The sequence below is a fragment of the Somniosus microcephalus genome, chromosome 9 (assembly GCF_052327205.1).
Source record: "Somniosus microcephalus isolate GS21.2 chromosome 9, FLI_Smic_1.0, whole genome shotgun sequence".
Classification (NCBI taxonomy): Eukaryota; Metazoa; Chordata; class Chondrichthyes; order Squaliformes; family Somniosidae; genus Somniosus; species Somniosus microcephalus.
In genome coordinates, this window is record NC_140995.1 from 151652268 (window position 1) to 151674396 (window position 22129).

The window sequence follows — 22129 nt, forward strand, 5'->3', positions numbered from 1 at the left end:
CCCAATTTAGAACCCTTATTTCCGGGCCGTCTTTGTCTTTTTCCATGACCACCTTAAATCTCACCGAATTGTGGTCACTGTCGCCAAAATGCTCTCCTACTGACACTTCCACCACTTGCCCGGCTACATTCCCCAGAATTAGGTCCAGTACCGCCCCCTCTCTTGTAGGACTTTCTACATGTTGGCTCCAAAAGCTCTCCTGGATGCACTTTAAGAATTCTGCACCCTCTAAGCCTTTCACACTCTGACTATCCCAATTTATATTGGGGAAGTTGAAATCCCCCACTATTATTACCCTATTATTTTCGCACTTTTCTGAGATTTGCCTACATATCTGTTCCTCTATCTCCCCCTGACTGTTTGGGGGCCTATAGTACACTCCCAGCAAAGTGCTTGCCCCCTTTTTGTTTTTAAGTTCTACCCATATGGCCTCATTAGAGGAACCCGCTAATATATCATCCCTCCTTACAGCAGTAATTGACTCCTTAATTAATATTGCAACACCCCCTCCCCTTTTACACCCCCCTCTGTCTCGCCTGAAGATTCTATACCCCGGAATATTGAGCTGCCAGTCCTGACCCTCCCTCAACCATGTCTCCGTGATAGCAACAATATCGTACTCCCATGTGTTCAACAACAACTTCAGTTCATCCACCTTATTTGCAAGACTCCTTGCATTAAAATAAATGCCTTCCAGCCCTGCCATATTCCCTTTTGCCTTCACATATTTGCTCTGCCTTCCCAGCTGACTTGTTTTTCCCTCTGTATTTGGCTGTAAATCACCCCCTACTATAGCTCCACTCTGTACCCCATCCCCCTGCAGTGGAGAAGATGCCTGAGTCAATAGATTCATTAGCTAGGAGTATGTTGGACTTCGGGGCAACAATGGAGAGGACTCTGCAGGGCTTTGGGGCAACAATGGAGAGGACTCTCCAGGTGTTCGGGGAAACAATGGACAGGTCTATCCATGGCTTCGGGGCAACAATGGACAGGACTATCCAGGGCTTCGGCCCAACAATGGAGAGGACTGTCCACGGCTTTGAGTCGGCTATGGAAAGGACTGTTCAGGGCTTCGGACAATCCCTGGAAAGGTCTGTGCAGGGCTTGTCCGAGGCAGTGGAGCGGTCGGCACCTGGCTTGTCCGAAGCTATGGGAAGAACTGTCCAGGCCTTCTCTGAAGCACTGGCACCTGGCACACAGGTCCTCACTGTTGCCACGCAGTCACTTGCTGGGCTCCTCCACAGCCAGATTGACGCAACGCGATCTCTCACTGCAGCCACCCTCTCTGCATCAGACAGGATCACCCTGGGCCCTTCCACTCCCGTACAAGGCCAGGAATCAGTGGAGCATGCGATTGTGGTGGATGAGCCGAGCCGCTCCCCTCAGATAGCCAGTGTGTCATCCGACCATGGTGCAGGTGTCCTCTCTCGGCAGGAGACCATTGCACATGCCAGCGCTGGGACGCCTGCATTGCAGCTGCCACCACCTGCAGGCCACACTGCTTCCAGCCATGGTCACAGCAAGCATCCTGCGTCCGCACCCTCCAAGCCCAGAGGTCGGCCAGGCCGTCCCTCAGGGGCTTCTGCGCTTCCAGACAGTCAGGAGGCGTCCCCCAGCCTTGAGCCCGCCACTGGGGTCCAATTACGTAGGAGTAGCAGGGAGGGAAGGGGCCGGGCGTGAATGAGAAGTCATTCTCCCTCAAGGGGCCAGTTGTAGAGGGAGGTGCTGAGACGTTTGTTTGTCCAAATTCAAGGACACCCTCACCTGCTGTTATATTTGCAGAAGGTTGGTTGAGTTTTGTGGCTTTGCCGAACAGTTCACAATTTTTTTTACAGTTATGGTTTCTGCTGACATTACGTTGTTTAGCTGTAATGAAAGACTTTTGTGCCAATAAACAGAAGTTTCAATGTGGCATGGTGCATGTGACTAGTTTCAGTGATGCTGGCATTCAGAGGCCCTCAAACATCCAAAGTGCGCATGAGTTAAGACTCTCATCATTCCGCCACAGGGGTGTCGACAGGAGTCCAGAGGAGCCTCTGACGTATGGACCTTCCACTTTCAGCAGCCCTTCCATCTTCCTCCTGCTCCTCCTCCTCCTCCGCCTGCTCTTCCTCCTGCTCCTCCTCCTCCTCCTCCTCATACTCCTCCTCCTCCGCCTGCTTGTGCAGGGTTCGAGGGAAGGTAATGAATTGACGCGTTCGCCTATAAAGGGCATCTGTCACTTGCTGGATGCAACAGTGGACTGCAGCCTGAGTGGCAGTCGCATTGTCCCCAATGGCTGACTGAAAGGATCCGTTGGCATAAAAATGGAGGCCATCAGTCAGTTTAGCCATCACGGACAGAGAGGTTCTGCAGCGTTCACGCGGCTGCAGATCCTGACCAAGCAGGTGGCACAGATCAGTAACAATGTCCCTCCAGATTCGGAGCCTTTCCAAACACTGCTCCTCCGACATGTCAAGGCTTGTCACCTGCTGCCTAAAGACCCTCACAGCATCCCGTCGGATTGGCCGACCTCCATTGCCCCTCCTCCTTCTGGCCAATCCCGGCCCTCTCTCCCGCCGTCTCTCTGCCCCTTCACAGTGTTGGGCGATGAGGCCGTGGCCCTCCAAACAAGCTCCCATTCCGATGCCAGTTGGTCAAAAGGCTTTTAGGTGTAGTGCTGCAAGTGCTTCGGACAGGGTTGAAGGTCCCAAGTACTGTAAAGCTAAATTCCCAGAACTCCGCTCCACATTAGCTCGCCAACTCTCTCTAGCAGCGATCGCAATGAGCAGGCCAAGTGGCAGAAGATTCTGCACTAGAGCTGTCCCCTTTAAATAGCGCCCCCCTACTCCGAGAAGGGCCTGTTAACCCTCCCTCGAACTGTCACTAATAGCGCTGGGCGCTAAGGCTCCGGGCGCCACCCAATATGCGCTCAGGCGCTCCTAAAAGGCGTTGCACACTGAAATGACGTCATGAGCCGCTTGCGCTCGCGGGCGCGCGCAAACACTTTGTGCAGGCGCTAAATGTATAGTCAATATCTGAGTTGGCGCTATCTTCATAGCGTCCGCCCCAACATAGGGCTTCGCCCCAATTCTAGGTCTCTTTAGGCACTCAGCGCCGGCGCTACCAACCCAATTTCTAGGCCTGTATGTTTTAGTGTTAAACTCTGTTTATTAGTATTAAACATCGTTTGTTTAATAGACTGACTCGATCTCAGTCCTTTAGTTAGGAATCTAGCCGTTCCTACAGTGGTGACCCCGAATTTTCGTGGACAATTTTCGCGAAAGAAGCGTAACGAAACATGGAAGCACACGCCGTGGCTTTGAAGCTCCCACAGTTTTGGGAACAACATGCTGCCTCCTGGTTCATCCAAGCAGAAGCACAATTCGAACTCCGTAACATCGCCACGGATCAGACCCGCTACCTCCACGTGGTCTCCGGACTCGACAGCTCCACGGCCGCATGGATCATCAGCTTGCTCGAAAACCCCCCAGAGGCCAGCAAGTATGATGCTCTTAAAGCGCGGTTAATACAGGTCTTCGGACTCACGAAGGCAGAGCGGGCCCGCCGGCTGCTCGCTATGCCCGGCCTGGGCGATTCCAAGCCATCTGAGTTAATGAGCCAGATGCTCACGCTCCTGGGCTCCGAACCCCAATGCTTCCTTTTTCGGGAGTTATTCCTGAGTCAACTCCCCGAACAGGTTCAAGCCGCTCTCGCTAGATCGGACACCGTGGATTGCGCAGCACTGGCTGCAGAAGCAGACACGGTTTATGCGGTCATGCAGCAATACTGCTCCGCCACGAGACAACCCTCCTCCGCGGACGCCGCCCCGACGCCTCCATCCCCCGGCTTGTGTTTTTACCACGCCCGTTTTGGCACGAAAGCCAGAAGCTGCCGCCCTCCTTGCAGTTTTGCGCCTAAAAAAAAACAGCAACCCCGGCAGCAGCCCCAGAAAAGGAGGATCGAGTTTAAGGTACGGGCCACGGCCGCGATGGTGATTGGGAATTCCGGGAAGCTCCTCTACATTACCGATTCCCTTTCGGGCCGGCGCTTTTTATGCGACACCGGGGCGCAGTGCAGCATCCTTCCCGTCTCAGCACTTGACATCTAGTCTAGGAGACACAGTCCCGCCCTCGAGGCAGCTAATGGCGGGGCCATTCGTACCTTTGGCAAACGACAGGTCCGGGTGTGCTTTGGCGGACAACGGTTTCTGTGGGAATTTATCACAGCCAAAGTTTCACAAGCCATCCTCGACGCGGATTTCTTATGCACCAACAGCCTCTTGGTAGATGTCCGAAACTGTCGACTGGTCAACGCGGCTACCTTCCATTCCATTCCGTGCTTCCGCAGTTCCGCACCGGCCCATACTGTCTCCTGCGCGTTACCCTCGCCGGACGAATTCACCCGCCTACTAAGTGAATTCCCGGAGCTGACCAAGCCCACTTTCTCCGCCTTGGCAGCTAAGCATGGTGTCCAACACCACATTACTACGACCGGCTCCCCAGTGTACGCACGAGCTCGGCAACTGGAACCCGGTAATCTCGCGGCAGCGAAGGCCGAGTTTGCCACGATGGAGCGGCTGGGGATTATTCGCCGGTTGAATAGTCCCTGGTCCTCACCCCTACATATCGCTCCAAAGCCTGGCGGCGGATGGTGGCCATGTGGGGACTACCGTCGACTGAATGATGCAACGACGCCCGATCGGTACCCGATCCCGCACATTCAAGACTTTTCCGCCCATTTGGCGGGAAACTCAATCTTCTCCAAGGTCGACCTCATCCGGGGCTACCATCAGGTCCCCGTACACCAGCAGGCCATCCAAAAAACTGCGGTTATTACTCCCTTTGGACTGTTCGAGTTCCTCAGAATGCCTTTTGGGCTCAAGAATGCCGCGCAGGCCTTTCAACGACTCATGGACTTGGTCCTGCGGGATCTTCAGTTTTTATTTGTCTATCTGGACGATATCCTGATAGCCAGCTCCACCAAAGCGGAGCACGTCGACCATCTCCGCACCCTTTTTCGGCGCCTCAGCCAGCATGGCCTCATAATCAACCCGGCCAAATGCCAGTTCGGCCTACATCAGATTGACTTCTTGGGCCACCGCATTACCCAGGAGGGTGCAATCCCACTGCAGTCAAAGGTCGAAGCAATTTCGGCATTCCCATAGCCACAGTCCACCAAAGTCCTCCAAGAATTCCTGGGCATGGTGAACTTCTATCAACGCTTTGTGCCGAAGGCAGCACAACTCATGCAGCCCCTCTACGAGGCCCTCAAAGGCAAGATGGGAAAGGATGCAATAACCTGGACGGCGGCAATGGACGACGCTTTCGACAACACAAAAACCGCTCTAGCCAATGCAACTATGTTGGCGCACCCTCTGCCAGGAGCCACCATCGCCCTCACCACGGACGCTTCCGACTATGCCATAGGCGCCGTACAAGCACAGTGGGTCAACGGGTCGTGGCAGCCACTGGCGTTCTTCAGCCGCCAACTCCGGCGCAACGAACGCAAATATAGTACTTTCGACCGTGAGTTGCTGGCACTGTTCCTGGCCATTCGCCATTTTCGTTTCCTGTTGGAGGGACGTCCCTTCGCCGCGTTTTTAGATCACAAGCCACTGACTTTTGCAATGGCCAAGACCGCCAAACCGTGGTCGGCCCGACAGCAGAGACAGCTAACTTACATTTCGGAATTCACGACAGACATCCAGCACGTAGCTGGCAAGGACAATTTGGTAGCCGATTGCCTTTCTCGCGTGCCCGTACGGGCAGTCCAGTTGGGCATTGATTATGCCCTCATGGCCACCGACCAAGCATCGGACCCTGAAACACAGTCGTATCGCGCCGACACCTCTAGCCTCCAACTGGCCGATGTGCAATTCCACGCAGCAGGCACCTCATTGCTCTGCGATGTCTCCATGGGGGACCCTCGCCCGATCGTTCCAGCTGCCTGGCGCCGCCAAGTCTTCGATGCCATCCATGGGCTTTCACACCCGGGTGTGAAAGCATCCCAAAAATTACTGTCGGCTAAGTTCGTCTGGAGAGGAATACGTAAGGATATCCGCGACTGGGCTAACACCTGCGTCATCTGTCAAAAGTCTAAGGTGCAGCGCCACGTCAGGGCCCCATTGGCCACGTTCGCTGTACCAGAACGGCGATTCGACCACGTCAACGTGGATCCCGTCGGACTGCTGCCACCGTCCCAGGGTTTCACACACATTCTAACCATGGTCGATCGTACTACCAGATGGCCCGAGGCAGTACCTTTGGCGTCTACTACGTCTGCCGATGTAGCCAGAGCATTCCTCTCCTCGTGGGTCGCACGTTTCGGCGTTCCGGCGGATATTTCTTCAGACCACGGTCCACAATTCTCGTCCGAGCTCTGGAACGCTGTGGCCCAGGGTCTTGGCACCAAACTCCACCGCACTACGGCCTATCACCCACAGGCAAACGGTTTGTGCGAACGTTTCCACCGATCGTTAAAGGCATTGCTGAGAGCCAGCCTCCAAGGCGCCGGCTGGGTGGATAAGCTTCCATGGGTCATGTTGGGGCTGCACACGGCACCCAAAGAGGACCTGCAATCGTCTGCCGCAGAGCTCGTGTACGGTCAGCCGCTCTGCGTACCGGGAGATTTCCTGCCGCTTCCCACTGCGCCATGGTCTGCGGCCGACCAACTCAGCAACCACCGGGAAATGGCCAAGGCTTTCGCGCCCATTCCGACTTCGCATCACGGCCTGCCATCTTCGCACGTTCCAGCGGAGCTAAAAAATGCTGAATTCATATTCATTCGGCATGATGCCCATAGGGATCCGCTCAAGGCTCCCTACACAGGGCCTTTCCACGTAATAGAGCCCGGCGACAAGAGTTTCTCGGTTGACATCGGTGGTAAACCAGACCACATCTCCATTGATCGTCTCAAACCAGCGCATCTGGACATCGACCGGCCAGTAGAGACTGCACAGCCGCCACGCCATAGCCGCCCTCCAGCTGCACCCGCACCAGTCCGAAAGCTCCCATCCGCCAGCCCACCCGCTGTTCAACAACGTTCACTCCGAGAATACAGGAGTCGCTCTGACAGGCTTGTCAGACCTCCTAGTCGATTGACTTTTACTGTTAAAGACAATTCTGTGGGGGACGCATGTGGCAGAGCCACCAAGGGGACTCTGATCTTATGTACATAATTATCTTTAACTAATTGTTAGCTACAGAATGAATCTGTATCTCTGTTCATATTATCGCATGTACATAGTGCGGTCCCTTTAAGACTGAGACCCAACACAATGATGTCATCACGTGGATCACGTGATCCTCCAGCGGCGGGAAAACGTGATGATGTCATGACGTCCGACCAGGGAGGGGCTCTAGTCAGTCCTGGTGGAGCTAGCAACCAGTACAGACCTGTTATCCAGCTTTCCATTGTTTTAGTGTTAAACTCTGTTTATTAGTATTAAACATCGTTTGTTTAATAGACTGACTCGATCTCAGTCCTTTAGTTAGGAATCTAGCTGTTCCTACAACACCACTATTCAAGAAAGGAGGGAGAGAAAAAACAGGAAACGATAGGCCAGTTAGCCTGACATCAGTCGTCGGGAAAATGCTGGAATCCATTCTTAAGGAAGTGGTATCAGGGCACTTAGAAAATCATAACATGATTAGGCAGAGTCAACATGGTTTTATGAAAGGGAAATCGTGTTTGACAAATTTATTAGAGTTTGTTGAGGATGTAACTAGCAGGGTAGATAAAGGGGAACCAGTAGATGTAGTATATTTGGATTTCCAAAAGGCATTCGATAAGGTGCCACATAAAAGGTTATTGCGCAAGATTAGGGCTCATGGGGTTGGGGGTAATATAGTAGCATGGATAGAGGATTGGTTAACGGACAGAAAACAGAGAGTAGGGATAAACAGATCTTTTTCAGGTTGGCAGGCTGTAACTAGTGGGGTGCCGCAAGGACCAGTGTTGGGGCCTCAGCTATTTACAATCTATATTATTGACCTAGATGAAGGGACCGAGTGTAATGTATCCAAGTTTGCTGATGATACAAAGGGAGGTGGGACAGTAAGCTGTGAGGAGAATATAGATAGATAGACTAAGTGAGTGGGCAGTAAGGTGCCAGATGGAGTATAATGTAGGGAAATGTGAGGTTATTCATTTTGGTAGGAAGAATAGTAAAACAGAATATTTTTTAAATGGTGAGAAATTTTCAAATATTGGTGTTCAGAGAGATTTGGGTGTCCTCGTGCAAGAAACACAGAAAGCTAGCATGCAGGTAAGCAAGCAATAAGGAAGGGAAATGGCATGTTGGCCTTTATTGCAAGGGGGTTGGAGTATAAGAGTAAGGAAGTCTTGCTACAATTGTATGGGGCCTTGGTGAGACCACACCTGGAGTACTGTGCACAGTTTTGGTCTCCTTATCTAAGGAAGGATATACTTGCCTTGGAGGCGGTGCAATGAAGATTCACAAGATTGATTCCTGGGATGAGAGGGCTGTCCTATGATGAGAGATTGTGTAGAATGGGCCTATACTCTCTGGGGTTTAGAAGAATGAGAGGTGATCTCATTGAAACAAACAAGATTCTGAAGGGGATTGACAGGGTAGATGCTGAGAGGTTGTTTCCCCTGGCTGGAGTGTCTAGAACTAAGGGTCCTAGACTCAGGATAAGGGGTAGGCCATTTAAGACCGAGATGAGGAGGAATTTCTTCACTCAGAGGGTTGTAAATCTTTGGAATTCTCTGCCCCAGAGGGCTGTGGATGCTGAGTCTTTGAGTATATTCAAGACTGAGATAAATAGATTTTTGGACTCTAGGAGAATCAAGGGATATGAGGATAGGGCGGGAAAGTGGAGTTGAGGTTGATGATCAGCCATGATCTTATTGAATGGTGGAGCAGGCTCGAGGGGGCCATACGGCCTACTCCTGCTTCTATTTCTTACGTTCTTATGCCAGGGGGAGCGGCGGCGATTGGCAGGGACCTTTAATGTGGGGTCGGGAGGTCCACTCCTTGTTTCAGGAATTCCATAGGACTGGCTTCCCTGATTACAGGTCGCGATGGCGCTGGCTGCCACAGAGCAAACCAATGTTGGAGCAGGGATCTCAGGCAGGAGTTAGGCCCCTTATTTGCATATAGAAATGGTCTAACGCTTGCTTCAGGCATGGGTAAAAGTCGCCTCTTGTTTATCCTTACTCAATATGGCGGGTGGCGCACTTCCAGCCCGCTATTTTGGGGCCTCAGTAGGTTGCAGATCGTCTGTTTTTCAGGTGCTACTCAGCTCAATTTCTAGGCCAGTGTCTCTGTGAAAAGTGATCAGTTGGACAAGCTACAGCATATCTGTGAACTGGGTTGGGGCGGGTACAGTTTCTTTTTAAACTGGGCAGTGGGAAGGTTGGATGTGGGAGAGTAACTATTGAGGTAACATTTGGGTAATTGTTAGTCTGCTAAAAATCCAAATGTCACTTTGTTTTTCCTTTATTGGATTAAAGTCTATTAATCGCAACTGCAATAAAGGTAATGCATGTAGGAAACAACTTTCACAATGCATCCAGGACTGCTTCCTAGATGAATATGTTTCTACTTCCATAAGAAAGAAGTCATTTAGTTATGGTAAATGAATTGAGGCAAATAACTGATGTGAGATTCGAAAAACAAGTGTGAAATAGCAACCACAACATAGTTTGGTTCGATGCAAGAATAGAAAAGGATAATAAAGAGTGAAAAATAATGGGGTTAATTTTAAATCAAGGTGGCCAGGAGGCTAAATTTTTTTAATGTGCAACCCACCTCCAATGGAGGCTGGTTGGGGGGCGAGCAAGCAACCCGCTCCCAGGAGGTGGGTCGGTCACTAAAATATTTTAAGGTGGCTGTGTGCCTCCATTTTTACTTAACTTTTAGTTTTAACACCTGCAGGCCGGGTTTCCCGGGCCTCTTGAAACCCGGCAGCTGAAGGGAGGTGTGAAGGCCAGATACTGCTTGTGGGCCAGGAGGCGCATGAGTGCTTCCCCCGGCCCACCAAGCTTATCTTCATGCGATTGGTCACTGCGATCGGCGGACCCCCACCCCCCCACCCCCCCGTGATGTCTGACCACCCCACTCCCCCCACCCCGCCATGTCAATCTTGCGTCTGCTCCACTCCCTGGCTGCCTTCCTGCCTGACAGCCGGTGAGACTGTCAATCTGGCTGGCTACGGCCGGGAAAACTATTGGAAAAGTTTAAAACAGATCCTGCCGTTAAATTCAAAGTTCAGCAAGATAAGAAGGGATCTGGCCCAAATTAACCAGACAGAACAGTTAGTAAACAGGTTGACAGATCATCAGTGGGAAATCTTCAAATATGAGATGCATAGAATACAAAAATAAATATATTCCTAGGGGTTCCAAACTATGGAACTCCATGGATAAATAGTGAGATTAAAACTGAACTGAAACTTAAAATGAAGGCACGTGATAAAATTAGGACTAGCAATACTAAATATAATCATGAGCACTCCTACACCTCCCGGCTCTACATTCAGGTAAGTATTTTTAACAAACCTACCTTTTTGGTGGCAACCTGCAGCAGTCCCTCTAAGGACCGCAGATTAGACCACATGTCCAATTCTGGTTTCCATGAACAAAGCCTTTAGGACAACCCAGTTTTACACAGGGGGCCTCAAACAGGCATTGGTCCTCTTATTTGCACATGCATAGGGTTTAATGCCTGTTTCAGGCGTGGGCCCTGGACACCTATTTTTATGATTATATCAATGTGGCAGGCACCGCACTTCCGGCTCTAAATGGGCGCGTGCTTCCTGCCCACCATATTGGAAGCTTAGCTGTCATTTAGCGCCTGAAAAACAGGCACAGCACCATCAAATTTCTAGGCTAGCATCTTCTAATATAGCATTCAGCTGCATTCTGAATGTTGCTCATTTTTGTCAACAGCTGATTATTCAAATATTTAAAAAAGAACTGGACTTATATAGCAGTTTATGACATTCCAAAATATTATGATGTGCCAGAGCCACCAAGGGGTTCTTATATTGTTGTACATAATTGCCTGTAACAAAGTCAATCGGTATCTGTATTCGTTTGCTGCATGTTAACAGCGCGGTCTCTAAAGGGTTAAGACCAAGCGCGATGACGTCATCACGTGGGTCACGTGACGTTCCCAATGGCGGGAAACGTGATGACGTCATGACGTCAGACTGAGGTGCCTCCCCTCTCAGTCCTCGTGGAGCCAGCTTTAAGCAAAGACCTGTGTTTGAGTTCTCCTGTGTTTTTGAATGTTACTTCCACCAGTTTGCATTAAACATCGTTTTGGTTAGCTGATTGCCTCGCTCTTAGTAATTTTGTCAGGAATTCACGAATTCCTACAGTGGTGACCCCGATTCTTTGCGGACGATCTTCGCGGAGGAAGCGAGACGCAGTGACATGATGGAGGCCAATGCAGTGGCTTTGAAGCTCCCTCAGTTCTGGGAACAACAGGCGGCCTCCTGGTTTGTGCAAGCGGAGGCTCAGTTCGAGCTCCGGAATGTAGTGCAGGATCAGACCCGTTACCTCTACATGGTCTCCGCACTCGACAGCTCCACGGCTTCGAGGATCATCAGCCTGCTGGAAAATCCCCCGGCCGACAGCAAGTACGACACCCTTAAGGCGCAGCTTATCCAGATATTCGGCCTCACAAAGTCAGAATGCGCACGGCAGTTACTCACGCTGCCCGGGTTAGGCGACTCCAAGCCATCGGAGTTAATGAGCCAAATGCTCACGCTCCTTGGTTCAGAACCGCAGTGTTTCCTATTTCGGGAATTGTTCCTGAGCCAATTGCCCAAGCAGGTGCAGGCAGTCCTCGCGAGGTCGGAAACTGTGGATTGTGTGGCGCTCGCGGCCGAGGCTGACAAAATTTACGCCATCATGCAACCATACTGCGCTGCCTCGAGGCCTCCCTCCCAGAAAGGCCCCGCCCTGACGCCTCCACCATCCGGCTGGTGTTATTACCATGCCCGGTTCGGCCCAAAGGCCCGATGCTGCTGTCCTCCCTGCGGGTTCAAGCCTAAAGCAATGAAGAAACACCAGCACCAACCGCGTGACGGGAAGACCGAACCTGAAATTTGCCCCACGGCCGCGATGGCGATTGGCGATTCCAGGAATATAGGAGTCGTTCGAACAGGCTTGTCTGACCTCCTCTTCGATTGACTGCCGTTGTTAAGGACAATTCTGGGGGGGCGCATGTGGCAGAGCCACCAAGGGGTTCTTATATTGTTGCACATAATTGCCTGTAACAAAGTCAATCGGTATCTGTATTCGTTTGCTGCATGTTAACAGCGCGGTCTCTAAAGGGTTAAGACCAAGCGCGATGACGTCATCACGTGGGTCACGTGACGTTCCCAACGGCGGGAAACGTGATGACGTCATGACATCAGACTGAGGAGCCTCCCCTCTCAGTCCTCGTGGAGCCAGCTTTAAGCAAAGACCTGTGTTTGAGTTCTCCTGTGTTTTTGAATGTTACTTCCACCAGTTTGCATTAAACATTGTTTTGGTTAGCTGATTGCCTCGCTCTTAGTAATTTCGTCAGGAATTCACGACTTCCTACAATGAATTACTTTGTTTGAAGTTTCGTTACCGTTGCTATACAAGCAACGCAACAGCGAATTTGTGCACAGCAACTCCCAATAAGGAGGTTGGAGGGTGAGGTTGGAGCCTTGGTGAACTTGCAGTGACACAGAAAAATTGCAACTTACCTGGGTGGAGATACACTTTGTGCCTCTGTGGCTGGGAGCACAATTGTTATTTTCTAAACATACATCAGCCACAGCAACGTGAAGTTTGTGAACTGAGCAAAATTCAGGTATTTAGTGAATTAACCAAAAATGGTCCCAATCAGGTCACTTTAGGATGAAAAACTAGCTCAACGTTCATATGCAGTAAGTTTCCATGTGGTTAACTAAAGTGTAGCTCCTTGTCAGTCCACTTCATTTTACTTACAGACAAATACAGGAAACCCTTTTTTATCCGGTACCGACGGGACCGGCGTGGTGCCAGTTTATCAAAAAGTCCGGATTACAGAGAGTTATAGTTAAAAGGTACGAGAGCTCCGTACACAGTAACAAATCCAGGCTCCCCTGTTGCTTAGCAACTGGTGCAAGAAGCCCGGCCACAGACCAAGCGTCCCTGTTGCTTAGCAACAAGTGCAGGAACCCCCGATTACACAGCCAAAAATCAAGAAACGGCCACTAATATGAAGAAAAACTTAACTGAACCTACTCCTGAATTTTGCCGGTTAACCGAGATTTCCGGTTGTTTGGGTGCTGGTAAATCGAGAGTTTCCTGTAAACAAGAATGCTCACCAGAAAATATGGAATTCTGCAACCTAAAGTTGATCTAAAGTTGAAATCATCGAAACTGTACAAACTTTGTGACTTCCTAAAAAGGCTGAAAGAGGCACATTTTGGACAACTTTGGACTAATTCAATTCAGTGCTGATGTTGTTCTAGACAAATATGCTAGTGGCTTAACTCTGGCACACAAAGTTATGCTTACTGTTCCCAGATGCTATCAGCACTTCGAATCAGGAACACTAGCATTAAATATTGTGGGAAGATCAGCAAACAACAGCCTGGAACACAGGCATTAAATTTAAGACAAATTTGGAAGATATGGTTTCACCTTCAAAGATATTCACCCTAAGGTATCGGGTAGTGAATTAATCTTTTTTGATTTACTTTTATGTCTGCAAAGACAACATTTACTTAAAGCATTTTTTAAAGAAATTCTACATGCCTGCTAAAAGGAATTGCTTGTTTGCAGGTACTGGCCATATCTGGATGGATGATGTTGCCTGTACAGGAGCAGAGGACACAATTCTTCAATGCAACTTCTCAGGATGGGGGAAGACTAACTGTGGGCATGCGGAAGATGCAGGAGTTATCTGCAAGATTGACTGATTAAAAAAGGGAACCTTTAATCATTTAATGGGCATCATTTATTTTAAATGGTACTTGTTTCTGCTTTGATTTATTTTCTATTGTTAAAACCTTATCAAAAGTAAACCTATTCTCTATTTTCCATAATTTTATCATTTTATGCCACAACATCTGTGGAAAACAATTATATTCAAAAAGTATTATGTATGAAAAAAGATGACTATCATTTGATAACCACCATTTTATGCACTGAAGAATATGGGCCCTGATTTTATTGTGCATGTTGCAGGCACGAATGTTGAAAAGCAGCAATACAAGCAATTTTACTACTGTCATTTGTTCCTACTATTATGCTGGTGTTGCATTACAATGTTTATGCTGGGACGATCTGGGGTAGATTGGTGTTCCATATATCCAAACAAAATCTGTATTCACTAATTTGCCGTATCAATATTTATTTTTCCAGATGCTTCTTAAAATAAGAGTTGGTCCATTCACGAACATGTTTGATGAAGTGATTTTGTTCTTACCCAGAACACGATGGCACAGTTTTAAGGATTAGCCACATTTAGCTGTGCAGTGGTGCATTATCCTGATCCTCCAACACACCTTGTAGCAATGGGATGAAGCAAGTTGTGCCCATGGCTTCTCACATGGCAAGTTCCTAATCTCAGCTATTAGAACATAAGAATATAGGAATAGCAGTAGGCCATTCAGTCCCTTGAGCCTGTTCCCCCATTCAATTAGAACAGAAGAACATTAGAATTAGGAGCAGGAGTAGGCCATACGGCCCTTCGTGTCTGTTCCAATTAGATCATGGCTGATCTGCACCTCAACCCCAATTACCAGCCTTTACTCCATATCCCTTGTTACCTAACAAAAATCTAATGATCTCAAACTTGAAAGCTTTAATTGACCCAACATCCACAGCCTTTTGGGGGAAAGAGTTCCAGATTTCTAGTACCCTCAGTGTGAAGAAGTTCTTCCTGATTTCACTCCTGAATGGTCTGGCCTTAATTTTAAAATTGTGCCCTCCTGTTCTGGATTGCCCCCCACCAGAGGAAATAGTTTCTCTTTATCTACCCTATCAAATCCTTTTATACACCTTGATTAGATCTCCCCTCAACCTTCAAAACTCAAGGGAATACAAGCCAAGTTTCTTCAACCTGTCCTCATAATTTAACCCTTTCAGCTATGGTATCTTTGCTGTACCTTTTCTAAGGACAATATATTCTTCCTGCCCAGAACTACATACGTAGGATTACATAGGACATACAGTACAGAAACAGGCCATTCAGCCCAACCAGTCCATGCCGGCGTTTATGCTCCACTCGAGCCTCCTCCCGTCTTTCCTCATCTGAATGCAATGCTCCAGATAGGGTCTAACTAAGGCTCTATACAACTGAAGCATACCTTCCTCCACTTTGTACTTCAGCTCCCTTGAGATAAAGGCTAACATTCTATTAGACTTTTTGATTTTTTTTGTATCTGTCCACTAGCTTTTAGTGATTTGTGTACATGGGCACCTAAATCTCTTTGTTCCTCTGCAGTTCCTAGTTTATCGCCAATTAGAAAATACTGTCATTTGTCTTTCTTGGATACAAAGTGGATGACTTCACACTTCCCCACATTGAACTCCATTTGCCACAGATCTGCCCATTCACTTAATCTGTCTATGTCCCTTTTTAACTTCCTGCTCCCATCTACAAGACTTACTGTGCCTCCCAAATTAGTGTCAACTACAAACATTGATATTCAGCTCTCTATAACTTCATCATGGTGAAAAGCTGAGGCCCCAGTACAGATCTTTGGGGCACACTGCTTCTCATATCCAGCCAATCAGAGTATGTACCCTTTATTCCTACTCTGTCTCCTAGCTCCCAACCAATTTCCCACCCATGCCGCAACGTTGCTTCCAATTCTGTGTGCTTTCATTTTTGCTAATAATATCTTGTCAATTGCAGTAATTGTCAAGTGATTTTTTTTTCTGGAAGGAGGGAGGTAAAAATAAAAAAACTGGTGGGTTAGACACCCTGAGCTACCCTTTCCTTAAAAAATGATTCTGGGATGTGACTGTCACTGACAATGCCTTCATTTGTTGCCCATCATTAGTTTCCCTTAAGAAGGTGGTGGTGGGCCTGTTTTTTGAACCAATGCAGTCCGTGTGGTGAATGTACTCCCACATTGTTGTTAGGTAGGGAGTTCCAGGATTTTGATCCAGTGACACTGAAGGAACAGTGATATATGTCCAAGTCAGGATGGTATGTGCCTTGCAGGTGAACTCAGAGGTGACGGAGTTCCCATGCACCTGCTGCCCTTGTCCTTCTCGGTGGTGGAGGTTGAGAGTTTGGGAGGTGCTGCATCGTGGGTTATCTGTGCAAACCACAGTAGCTGCCTAAAGATTTCAGACCAGATGCAATAGGTGTTTGGCTGTTTTCTACTTTCTAGAAAAGTCCTCCACCCAGCTCCAAATTAAAACTGTGGGCCACTGTCAGCTCTCCCCCTCATGATTGCCTCCCCACCCTCCTGGATTCACCTTAGGCCTGTGGCCAGTGTCCCAGCTGGCTGATCTCGCTCACCCCTGTGATCGGCGATCTGCCTCAGGGGCTGTGACTGGTGCCTGCAGCTCATCGCTAGTATCCTAATGAGACTGGTGGACTAGTTTTCCATGGTTCTGCCGCTGGCCTCATTATGCGATTGCAGTGTGCCTCAATTCTGACATGATCCAATGTCCAGGCCAAGATTCTTTAACATCAAGTGCTATTATCTCTCCCTTATAGATTCGTTCTTGCCGTGGGAGTATATTGGGGATGTATTATAAATCGTTTACAATAGCACTATCAATTAAAGACCTTTATCACCCAACACCTAAACATTATAACAGTGCTGTAAATACCAGACTATCCATGAGCAATGCCAGAGAAGGTCAGCTAGTAGTTTAAAATAAGATAGTGCACTTCAATAAATTCTCTGTATAAGTGGTTGAATAATATTTTTTTTTGTAATATTCAAACCAGTGTTAGAACTATCCATATATTATCAGTCCAAAATGTATGGTCAACAATCTAATGTGACATGGTCGAATGGATCAAAGGTGTCCAAACTCGACAACCTAGTTATCTATATGTAGGATCACTGCACCAACTTCGCTTCAGTTTGAGTTAACCCAATATTGGATATTGCACATAGGACAATAAATAGACTCCTTTCCAATTATTAGATCTTAAAGCTACATTTTTAAACTGCCTGCAAAGTGGGAAATTTAAAAGTTAGTACTAGAATTGTTTAGAGGCTGTATTTGAGACACATCATCAGGATTGCCTTTTAGTGGAAGCAATCTTTGACCTCTGCCCGAAACAGGCATGAAGTCAGTGGAACAGTTGTGCCACCCGCCCATTGTTGCCAGCGTGAGGCTATTTTAAGGCCCAGTCCTCATTTGCATGCCGCCGGCGGACTGCGGGCAGTAGGGCCTTTAAAATGCCCTCACATATTGAGGGCAAGTGCATTAGGCCTTTTACAAAGCCTTTTTGTATTTTTTGGGGAGAGGGTTTGTTTCTAGCTGGCAGTTATCCTTTCATGAGCCTTAGTACCAGGTACAGTTATTTATTGATTTTGCCTTGAGCTCCCTTTATTGGCACCAGAGGGTTTGACACCAAGAATCATTTGAGATGATATGTTCGGAGGAAAAGGGGATCAGTGGAATGATGACAGGCAGGTCAGGCTGCTCAAGATGTTCTCTGGGCCCTGCTGCCTGCACCTGTACCAGCACTCCAACATTGGCAGAGAAAGAGGTAGCAAACCTTACATTGGCAGGCCTTGTTGGTGGAGACTCTTGTTCCCAATGATGGCTGTGGCAGCGACCACCTGGTGTCATCACACTAAGATGTGGCCTGTCTAACCGTTCTGCTGGAAGCTTTTTCAGATGCTTCCCAGTCACAGCTTGTCATGCTTTACATGGTATTGTATGAAATAAAGTACACCAGAGTTATCAAGTGCCAGCACCTGTCAAAATGTCACTAATCAGTTCTACGGCCCCTGGGAAACCCACCAGGGAATGACTGTGATAACTTGCCTTCTCAGAGTCTGGATCAGCAGAGAAGTTCTGTCATCTGCTACAAGGACACCGGCAGCTGCCATTCAGCGTAGAGCTTGCACATGTGCAGGTTCAGTAACGGTCAGCTGTGGTCTGAAACTTGACTGCACTTTGACTGCAGTGCTGAGCTATGGGATAGTGCTGTGGTGCGGCATAGATGCAAACCCACCTCACAGCAGCACCACCTCGACTTCAGCAGCCATCAAAGAGGCCAAGTGCTACGCCGCACTATCAGTTATCTGTAGTCACATGTCTGTACCTACAGGTCTCTTTCCCTTCATTCTTGCCTGCCACTTCTTAATCAGCAATGGCAAAATTTGCTGATGGGTTGAGATGCCTTTTAATGCAATCCAGAAGCTAATTTTGTCCCCCTCCTTTTATCCGCTCCCCTTTAATTGTCCCCATCCCTTTAAATTTGACTTGCACGCAATTTCTGTCACCTACAATTGTGAATATATATGCAAATAAGGTTACATGCAAAAATTGCATGTTATTAACACTTGGGATTCTGGCAGGTCTTAAAGCAATGCAAACTAGAATAGAACTGATTGACACTTCGATAAAAAATGCCTCCTCTGTCTTGTCTTGGGAGATATGGTAGGGATTTATTATAAATCTTTTACAATAGCACTCTGAACAATTCAGTAATAATAGTGATGAAAGTGCCAGCCTGTTATCAACCTTTAGAACTTGGAAGAGTTTTAAAAGAAAATGCCCCATTAGCAGGGTCCTTTTATGACACAAATTAATTTTTATATGAAGATCACACTTGTTTAATTGTGAAGATTTTGATCAATTTCCATTTCAACAACAATTTATATTTATATAGCGCCTTTAACATAGTAAAATATCCCAAGGCGCTTCACAGGAGTATTATAAGACAAAAAATTTCTGATGCCTTTTTCATACTTCAGTCAGTTTTCACTTCTGGAGAGCTAAAACAACTAAGCACTCTGCTGTCCCTGTGTATCACTGTCTGTAACTGTTTCCAACCATAATGCACAGATTAAGAATTTGCTTGAAAACTTACCTCAGGTAATGCAAAATAAAATTTGATAATCATTTTGAGGGTCCTCTGTTTCTTTTAATGTAAAAATAAGATAATTGCAGGAAGCTGCAGGGTAAACACAAAATAATAAATGAATTTAAAAAAAACCACAAAGGGGTGGACATTCTCTTAGGCCAGTTTCCAGGCCTGAAATGAGCGTCACACATGGAGTGCGTGGTCGGGCTGAAATTGGACCTTGGGCCTCATTAACATTACTTGGGTGAGCTGCTGGTGTTTGCTGTGCCTCCACAGGCAGCTAGCCCATTTTATAAAGATCAATGTCAAAGGTAAGTTGAATGGATATAGGACCTGGACTCTCCAATATCATGACTGATTGAGACCAAAGTCCATGCAGTCATGACCCAAGTTACCATCTACAATGCCCTGTAGCTGCTATAGGCAGCTTTCAATTCTGCTTGAGAGTTCAATGAACATCTGTAAGTTCTGTCATTTTTTGACTTGAATCTCTCCCAAGATCTGTCAGAACTGACTGCAAAGCCACCTGGATAGTCAATACCACATTGTAGACACAGTAAGAGCTCTTTGAAATGCTGTCCATGTGTTTAAATTCCTGATCATTGGTGATTCAATCACAGCTAAAATGTTAGATATCATTTTCCCCAGTGAACTACAGTGCCAGCACAGTATTATTCTCAGGGGAGGGGAGGGTGGGGGTATCTCGTCCCAGTCTCTAATCTGGCAAACAATGCAACTGATCATGGTGCTGTAAATATTTTGCCGTTTCTCTAGTACTCTAATCTTTAAGAGGGGCCTGCTTGGCTCCATACCACCTGATCTTCTACTGTGATGCCCATAACACACAATGGATGCCCTCTCCAATTCACTTTTGACCAGTTGATGTGTTATATTTTTGTGCTAGGTGAATGCTTATGAGGTGGTGACCCTGTTCCATATGTAGGTGTAAGTAACTCATTCTCTGTGCTGGTGTCTGCTACAGCAGTTCTTGTGGTTTGTGTGGGTTGGGGATGGTGAGGACATTGAATCAAAGAAAGAAAGAAATCACATTTATATAGTGCCTTTCGTGACGTTAAGGCATCCCAAAGGGCTTCACACCCAACGAAGCAGATTTTTTTTTATTCGTTTGTGGGATGTGGGCATCGCTGACAAGGCCAGCATTTATTGCCCATCCCTAATTGCCCTTGAGAAGGTGGTGGTGAGCTGCCTTCTTGAACCGCTGCAGTCCGTGTGGTGAAGGTACTCCCACAGTGCTGTTAGGGAGGGAGTTCGAGGATTTTGACCCAGCGATAGTGAAGGAACTGCGATATACTTCCAAGTTAGGATGGTGTGTGACCTGGAGGGGAACTTGGAGGTGGTGGAGTTCCCATGCACCTGCTGCCCTTGTCCTTCTAGGTGGAAGAGGTCGCAGGTTTGGGAGGTACTGCCGAAGAAGCCTTGGTGAGTTGCTACAGTGCATCTTGTAGATGGTACACACTGCAGCCACGGTACGCCGGTGGTGGAGGGAGTGAATGTTTAAGGTGGCGGATGGGGTGCCAATCAAGTGGGCTGCTTTGCCCTGGGTGGTGTCGAGCTTCTTGAGTGTTGTTGGAGCTGCACTCATCCAGGCAAGTGGAGAATATTCCACTACACTCCTTACTTGTGCCTTGTAGATGGTGGAAAGGCTTTGGAGAGTCAGGAGGTGAGACACTCGCCACAGAATACCTAGGGCAGGATTTTCATTGGGCCGTGGAGGTGGGTTTGGAGGCATGTGGGGGGTTAAAATCCCTAAATTGGGGGTCCCGAACCCACCCCGCTCCCAACCCGCCTCCATGCCAGTTTCAAAGGAGTCGGATACCCGACCCGCACTGGGACCCGCCTCCCCGAGGCAGGAAGGGGATTAGTGCCAATTAACTGCCTGTTAACAGGTAGTTAACAGGCAGTTTTTAGCCTAATCCCTATTTTTAATGTTGAAGTGTGGGATTCCCGATGGCTCCAAACCATGCCAAGTTAGAGGAGGTGGACCGTCGGGATGAAGGGCTTGGAGGGGTCGAGATGTCCAGTGTTCAGGTGAGTGATGGGTGCATGAGTGCAAAAGTAAGTGTGTTTGGTGTGTGTAAAGTGTTTAAAGAAGTTCTACTAACTTTTACTTACCTTTACAGCCTTCCTTCCTTCAGGTCTCGGGAGTCCCTCATCTCACCGGCACAGAAAGCAGAATGGCTGTGAGCTGTCAAAAATTGCAGCATTCAGCTTTCTGTTCCGGGGGTATCTCTAATTCAGCCTGAGAGGAAGGAATTAACTTAGAGTTCAGATTGTCAGTGTTTGACAGCTTCAAACAGCTGTGAAACGCTGATATTTCATCTGTCAAAAGGTCTTGACAGATGAAATATCAATCTGTGACGTCACCTGTTGCCGGGTGGCCCTTAATTGGCCTGCTGAGCCCGCTGGGTGGGCTCAACAAGGTCAATCAAGTCTAAATCACGTGGGTTGGCTAGAACTCGATGGAGGCGGGACTACAACCCCAAAAATTGTAGTCACGCCTCCTACCCGACTCCTCAATGAAAATACAGCCCACAGCCTCTGACCTGCTCTTGTTGCCACAGTATTTATGTGGCTGGTCGAGTTAAGTTTCGAGTCAATGGTGACCCCCCCAGGATGTTGATAGTGGGGGACTCAGCGATGGTAGTGCCTTTGAATGTCAAAGGGCGGTGTTTAGACTCTTGCTTGTTGGAGATAGTCATTGCCTGGCACTGGTGTGGCGCGAATGTTACCTGCCACTTATCAGCCCAAGCCTGAACGTCGTCCAGGTCTTGTTGCATGCGGGCATGGACTGCTTCATTATCTGAGGAGTTGTGAATGGTACTGAACACGGTGCAGTCATCAGCAAACATCCCCATTTCTAACCTTATGTTGGAGGAAGGTCATTGATGAAGCAGCTGAAGATGGTTGGGCATGGGACACTGCCCTGAAGAACTCCTGTAGCAATGTCCTGGGGCTGTGATAATTGACCTCCAACCACTACAACCATCTTCCTTTGTGCTAGGTATGACTCCAGCCAGTGGGCAGTCACTCTCACTTCACCTCTGGAATTCAGCTCCTTTGTCCATGTTTGGACCAAGGCTGTAATGAGGTCGGGAGCCGAGTGATCTTGACGGAACC

The 22129-nt window shown here is 48.1% G+C and overlaps 1 protein-coding gene across 1 annotated transcript in view; it reads left to right on the plus strand.

Moving 5' to 3' along the window:
• Positions 1-19030, plus strand: part of scara5 (scavenger receptor class A, member 5 (putative)) — a 175039-nt gene extending 156009 nt beyond the window's left edge. Inside the window, exon 10 of the mRNA XM_085997380.1 lies at positions 13759-19030. Within this exon, the coding sequence (XP_085853506.1) occupies positions 13759-13895 (137 nt within the window). The 3' untranslated portion in view covers positions 13896-19030. The remainder of the gene's footprint in view (positions 1-13758) is intronic.
• Positions 19031-22129: the final 3099 nt, after the last annotated feature.